This window comes from Ambystoma mexicanum, chromosome 2q, assembly GCF_040938575.1.
Source record: "Ambystoma mexicanum isolate Mex_15411 chromosome 2q, UKY_AmexF1_1, whole genome shotgun sequence".
NCBI lineage: Eukaryota > Metazoa > Chordata > Amphibia > Caudata > Ambystomatidae > Ambystoma > Ambystoma mexicanum.
The window spans coordinates 241,863,125-241,870,740 of NC_090924.1; the positions used below are offsets into that span (position 1 = coordinate 241,863,125).

Here is a 7,616-nt window from a genome sequence, read left to right on the forward strand (position 1 = left end):
CTCCCTCCCAATCTCCTGCACAGCCAAATGCCACAAGGCCTACTGGGACCACGACTGTATTTTACTGTCTTTGCCATGGTTATTTTTACCCTTGTCCCCTTCCCATTTAGCCTTGTGGCGCTTTGAAACACTATTCAGTTGTATAAAGCGCATTAACAAATGCTCAATAAAATAAACTGTTCACAATATACAAAAGATAGATTAAAATTTAATAAAATATGTTGGAGAGCATAAGGAGTGTAAGCAAACGATGCATTGAAGATGTATTACTTAGTGCTATAAGGCAATATCAACTTTACACACAAATGGTAACCTTCGAAGAGCACTGCCATTGAGTTTAGACGTTTCCCTATAAATAACAAAAGGTTAAGAGATCAGTCACTAGCAAAGTATAGGACGTTTACATAAAAAAAACTTCAACCCGTTTCTTTGGTTCAAAGCATAATACCAAAAATGATATGAGGTTCAGTTCAGAAAAGATGTACCCATCATAAAGCACTGTTCATATTTGCAATTGTGCACATGCATTTCTTAAACAATAGCAATACTGAGAAACAATTCTCCCCCAACAAAATAGCACTATATTATGTGTCAGGAGTCTGCTAAGATTAAGAAGCACCTCCTGTCATACAGCATATATATCATAAGGTTATTTATAACGTGCTTATTACCCAGTGGTTTCTAAGCGCCGACCCGGGGATCGAACCCATATTGCTCCGGGTCGTCTTGCTTCCAAGGCGAGCACGTTGCCCCCGAACTATCCTCCCGAGACTAATATACTTACTTAAAAGGCTGAAAAGGGCCTATAACACATATGCCCCATCACCTCAAAAAGAAAGTCAATACTTCAGTATTCTTGGTTCAGGAATTTAAAATAAGTTTTCTCAACTTTAAATCAAAAAGGCAAAGAATTCCATTTCGCAATGCAATAGCAGAAACGATAATAAATGCAAAAGTCAAGGAGACATAGATTTAACGGCTATGGCTCCCTACCTGTGGAACAGCATGTCACATGACCAAATACATAGCAACCCCTCTGACATAGTGAAGTAGACTGGACCTCCACACACTTCGCACCTAGAAACAACTAAGTTTTGCAGTGTACTAAACAATGAAAGAAATAATATATATATTCTCAAATTTTAAAAAAAAAAAACAGCACACATAGGATACAAAATACAAACTCACTCATCGCCATCTGGGCATATTCCGGTGGTCTCATCATATTTCGTACAATAAACATCTGGACTATAGTTAAAAGTTCCATCACGCCTCCGTATGGGTCTGCGACGTCGCTGATTTAAAAAATGCCAATGGAAACAAGTAAAAGGCCTGTGCTGGGTACACTTGTGCTGAAGAAAGAGGGGGCATTGTTCGGTCCGAAATTCTTTAAGATACCTAGAAAACAAAATCTGAATTAGAAACTGTTTCAGCATTCATTCAATTGACACTTCATACAATCACTTGTTCACGATGACTGGAGGTTGAGTAGATGGCACTCTTGGTTGATGCATCAGGCATTCCTGTTGCCCCAAACCCATGTTGAATCTAACAATCCAAGCCTGCGTTCAAGGCAACTAGAGCGCTTGATGCACCCGCCCTGCAGTCAGTCACAGCCTACCCATCACCCCTGCACCCTTTCCCTTCACATCCAACCCTTCCTTTGTAGTCGCCTGCTGACAATCCCTGTGGAAAGCTCCCCACCTCCTTCAGCTGCCATTGAAATGTAAGAAGGGTTCTGAGAGGAGCCCCACCTCCATCTATATGGCAACCAATCACTGCCTTACATCTACTTGAGTCGTGTCAAAATCGTGTTTTTGTAAACTGCTATTCGCACAGCCACGATTTGCCTTGGATTGCTAATAGCAATGAGTACCCACTTGGTGGGATTGACTGGCAATGGCATGAGGGTCCATTGCTTAGGCTCTCACTTTGCTCTGGCCTAGAACTTGGGCTCTGGGCTGTTACGGACCGATGAAGTCTCCCAAATGGTTACTTATTGCTATAAGCATCCTGTTAAGTTGCTTGAACCTGGGCTGCAACCACCAGTAATAGCCAGTGTTCCAAGCAAGCTGTTGTCAGATCTGATGCTCTTATAGCCAAGGTCTCAATGCCTTCCTCCCCAGAGGCATTCAATTACACTCCTTCCAATTGAATGCCTATACATACATACATACATACATACATACATACATACCTCCCTACCATGGCAGCCATGGAAAAAGCTATGCTCAGAGCTCCCTTCGCAATTTCCATGGCGCCTATTCTTGTTGGGGTTCCCTTCTTCTTTTGGACACAAGAAACTATGCCATTTCTTATGCACAAAAGAAGGTCTCTAGCATCCCGGTGTGCCAATCAAGCAATAATACCCGAGCCAGTGGGCCGGATGGTAACAGCCCGGGGCCCAAGTTACAGCTGCGGCACAGATACCACCCAATCCGACCCTGCGGCGAGGGCCGTATTGCTATTAGCACAGCAGGTTTGCAATCCGGAGGCCCAGAGTGCTAATAGCAATGTATTTTGTTTCAATGAAGGGGATGCCAAAATATTTACTCAAGATGGCCACTGTGGTGCTGGAAGGCAGGGCTCCATGAGGAGCCCCTCTTCCAGTTTCATGATGGTAGCGGTATGGAGCGGCAGCAGCAAGTAAGTGGCGGTGGGAAGGGAGCGCAGAAACTAGGGGAAGGGTGAGGAGTGGAACTGGAGGGGTGTGGGAAGCAGCCATTAGACAGCTCGGAACGTGGGCAGAGATCCAGGTTAACCGATGACGTCATTAGAGACATCTCGACAGCCACGTTAGCCATGAAGCAAATATTCATCCATTCATGAAGCTACACAAATATGTACCAGTTTATTGCTTGTAGACATGAAAAACATGCTTATGACTCCTGTAGATAGAGGGTGGATACATTTTCATAATGCTAAGCACCATTCCTTTCCGTCTCCAAAGCGACACCGCAAGATGCAGCATATACGTGGACCAAGCTTGCATATGCTTTATTGCAACTAACCATAAGAAGCCATGAAGACACATAGGGAACATATAGGGTGACTGAAGTGAATTGGGTTGGAAAGACAGGCCTCAGATACGTAGAAGGGGAGACACTATCCCTGCAGCATGAGGTGCAGAGCTGGTGTTCACAGCCAAAGACAAGGGCGGGTGGAAAATTCCTTGTTCCCGAGACAGCAAGCCACCTGCAAGAATTCAGAATAAAATCCTCATGATTGCAGACAGAAGGACTTCACTTTGCGGTTCTCTCACACATGTCCCAGCAGAACAGGGCAATGCTCATTTACTTGTGGTGGGAAGATAATCTGTTCCCAGCGAGACAGAGTGGAATGATACAAGTTTTGCCCACCAAAACTGCAAACTCTCAGGCTAGGTGATCCGACCAGTAGCAACAATATGGAACACACAGCCCTCCAAATTCCTTCACATCACCTTGAAAATGTACACTGAGCTCTGTGACTAGAAATGGTCCCGGCCTTGAAAGACCCGCTCTAGCCAATTCAGAAGCTCTATTTGTGAGGTGGTATAAAATGTTTTGTGGTCAATGATCTTCCTGCGACAGTGTAGTTTGTAACTTTTAGGTGCAGTTCCAGGCGGAGCCACCTGATATGGGGATCAATAAACAGACTAATGTGTAGTGTTTATATAAATAGTTAGCGCAAAGTGACCTATGAGGACACCCCGTAGGATTTTGGGGTGGAACAGATTTTTTGTGACGTGTCACGTGCATAAAACCGTGTGACACAGGCTCAGAAGCTGAGAATGCTGGAGAATTATTTGTTCTCTATGATCCCTGTCTGTGTTGGATAGTAAAGACAGTATACTTTGCCCCATGGCTAAGTCTTCCATTGGTGCAGTAGGGAGTCTTTTATGGGCCCAGGTTTCTCTGCTAAAAATCTGGACGAATGCTGTGAGGTCCCATCCGCAAGCCCTTCAAAAATGGATAGAACGTTTTGAATCAATCAAATCCAGTGGACTTTATTCCCATCTCCACCCCATTGTGTTTCAGTATGCTGTGAAATTTAAGAAGGGTATACAAATATATATGCAAATCAGAGTCCAGAACAACATGCCGATCACATCTATTCTGTGCAAGACAGCAAGCAACCCCAGACATGTTTCAGCCTCAACTCAATGGGATCATCAGTGATACGTAGCATGGGACTTCAGGAACAGCAAGTGCAGGGCCAACATTTGGTTAAATAAGTCCCACATAGGGAGATTTTGCAATTTCTTGGCCCGGACTTCCTAGTTTACAGTGGAACGCAACCGGGTCTTGCAAATCTTTTTCCTCCTTCATGAACAGTGCAGCAGGATGAAAAGTATGCTTTGGAGGGTTACACAGATCAATGCCACTGCTTATGTCCGACTCCAAAACCTTCCATCCTACACTTATCTGAGTTGCACAAGTCAGCCTTTGTGGGAAGACATTCCCAGACGTGGCTCCAAAGCTTAGTATGCCTGGAGTCCAACTACATCTCAATGATGACAGTAGTCAAAGTGTACGAAAAGAAGTAGTGGAACTATGTTCCCTGCTAACCTATACCCACTCCCCAAAAACTCCATCACCACACTGCCTCCCACACACACAATACAAACCCCCCAAACACATGCACCTGCCGTTTAAGGGAACGTTCAGTGCAGTGCACTGAAAGTGCAAGTTTCAACTTCTTCCTACAATATTTTAAAACAAAACCGTTCCGGAACGGTTTCTTTTTAAAATAAAAGTATAGGATCAGTAAAACCTAATTTTAAAAAGTAGAGGAGCACCGCTCCCAACCGCTCCCGCTCACTTCGTCCACTGAATGATGACAGCTAAACAAGTCTGAGATTGGTTGTGGTATTTTGTAGAAGGGTTCAGCTTTAGACTGGACTGCCCCTTTGGGGTGGGACAAAGCTGGATTTGCATGTCGTTCCACCCAGTCCCCCTCTGACCCCATGTCACACCAGGCTGAAAATGGGATTTTTCCCAGAAAAATGCCAGTGGTTAAGATGGACTCAAAACCGTTACTCAATTTACAACAATACGGTCACTCATGTAGCAACACCCACTTATCATATAGACAATCTCCCTTTTGACACCCTTAAGACACAAATGTACGTTCATGAAATTCTTGACTTAGCGCTTTGAGGCCATACTAAATAAAGGCGCTATATAAATGACAAATTACTACAGCGTGTCACCGTTCCCTACCTCTCCAGGCTATCCGCTAGTCTTCTTATTCTATGTTTTTCTGCACATTTATTTGCTTAATTCGAAAGTTAACCGTTCCCAGCTGCCAAATAAGACAGACAGACAGCACTGGATTAACATCTATACTGCTAGTTTTGTTGATTTATGCAAAATATTGTTCAAAAAGCATTAAACTTGTCTTACTCTCTGTAGTAAGAAGATTTACCAGTTTTTGTATCATAGCAACACATCATTTTATTGCGGCACCCCATGTAAACCAGCTTTATTGTTCAAAAGTTTTGGATTAAAGCACTATATAAACAATAAAATACAAAAGTATTGTACCAGGTTTCATGCCTTCACCAAATGTCTTTCTTGGGACGGACAGTGCTTATGTTTTATGCTTGCTATTCTTTTACAAAATAAAAATAAAAAATGTCCAAAATCAAAACCATCATTCTTCAGTGGTTCATTATTAGTAGACAGTGAAACAGGCAACCATAAAGTCTACATTGTATTTAATTCATTTAAAACAGTTGACACCTGTCGAAATGACGTCCTTAAAAATTGAAATATATTGAAGCACATCTTCAACGTTTATAAGGCTTTAATATATGAGGAGAAAACAACACTATTTGTAAATATTTGCCAAAAAGCATCGATGGAATGCGTCAGCATAAAACCCGTATGCTCCCAGTTAGGTTAGGATATTCTGTGGTGGGCAGAAAACAAGCGGGCGAATAAGAGAAGCGCAAGTGATAACATGCTTTGCACAATCCATACAACCCTAAGTGGACGGACTCAAGTGTGCTGCAATATTTTACAAGATAAACGCAACGGGGACCAAATTACCTCGACCGTTTTAAGTGTACACGGCGTTTTCGTCGCATGTGCCATTTCCTAAGAGGCCCCCTTACCAGTTAAAAGCGGCACTTTGTGTACATTTGCCATAACTACTGAACGCCCAACGTCCTAAATCCAGATCGCATTCATTAATAACATCTGAAGTCCTTGAATACTTTGTAGCGTAACGTACGCTGCGGTTTCAGATCGCGACAACGACAAATATGTGTTGAACTTACAACGCATTGCTACTTCTTGCAAAAATGTGATCGTGGTGTGCATAACCAAGGCAAAATGAAACACACGAAACGCAAATGAAAAACCTTTGCAAAAAAAAAAAAAAGGCGTGTAACGTTGTAAACAGTTTAGATAGGAAACGAGGTCTTTAAGCATGCACTTGAAAAATCCGCGCAAACCTGTCGCAAATCGCGAGAAATGCACTTTATGTTAAATGATCAAAATGATATATGTGGCTAGAAACAGCACATTCCCCAGGAGCTGCCAAAAACTCCCACTGCTGCTACGCGCTAGCGCGTGTATTCACGAAGCAGGGCTGCGCAGGGAACTGGACGGAAACTCCATTAGAAGATCTCACTTGTACGCTGCTATCGTAAAGCGCTACTTGCAAATGGGGCCGAAAGAGGGAGGGAGAATTGAAGACAGGGACCCGTGTAAGGCGCTCGCTTCCCCCGCTGCTGCAAAGCGTGCAACGACAGCACCTTCCTTTGACTCCCGGAACATCCGTAATCACATTACTAACCCAGAAAATAATCGGTTGCTACCACAGTACGTTTTATGTGCATTTACTGACAACTGTCAAGAAATCGCACCATTTTGCCACCGGAGATGTAACCGCCCACTCTGCTTGGGAGCAGTGGTGTGTGTATGTATATCAGTCTTTCTTAGGCCCCTATCACCCAGACAGCTCCCGCCCCTATGTGTCCGCTCTACTTACGTGTAGTGAGAGGGCTTCTCGGTTTGTGGGGAAGCGCACAGCGCCGTTTTCGAAACCGACGGCATTTTCAGTCAAAACAATGGTTGGCGCATGCGCACGAAGCGGCGTCGCTTGGCTTTTACACACCGCAGTAGGACAGCATGGGCCACAGGCGGGATAAACAAACCTGCCCCTCCCACCTCAACTAGAGCCTCTTTACCACCTTAGGCCGTACTAATAATGCATACAAAAATCCACCGTAGGATACATGAACCTATCACGCTAATGATAAATAAACAACGCACTCTTGACATGCAAACAAGTATACAGACACTGATACACCCCCATGTAGGATATAGGAATACATCTTGAGAATGTACAATGAACAGTGTTGTGACTTGGTGGGCAGGAATAGTCCAAGCATAGCCCAGCTAAGAGCCACTTGATGTGGGAAACCAGGCAAGCTTTATTTACATATATACATTATAGTGTGAGAGAATACTTCTAGTAGACACGCCTGTGTTCAGAAAATAACTGTATGGCAAAAAGAAAAATCAGATCAGAATGTTGGTTTACAGGCAAAGAGACAGGTGTTCCCTGCAGTGAGCCCAGCATGGTTTACAAAGACCATCTGAGACCCCTCTGTCTGTCTCTCT

At 43.7% G+C, this 7,616-nt stretch overlaps 1 protein-coding gene across 1 annotated transcript in view; it reads right to left on the reverse strand.

The window, feature by feature from the left end:
* UNKL (unk like zinc finger) overlaps positions 1 to 7,094 on the reverse strand; it is a 1,575,372-nt gene extending 1,568,278 nt beyond the window's left edge. The window contains exons 1-2 of the mRNA XM_069647206.1: positions 6,982 to 7,094; positions 1,189 to 1,398 (exon numbers count right to left, since the gene is read on the reverse strand). Of these exons, the coding sequence (XP_069503307.1) occupies positions 1,189 to 1,398; positions 6,982 to 7,046 (275 nt within the window). The 5' untranslated portion in view covers positions 7,047 to 7,094. The remainder of the gene's footprint in view (positions 1 to 1,188; positions 1,399 to 6,981) is intronic.
* Between the last annotated feature and the right edge of the window lie 522 nt (positions 7,095 to 7,616).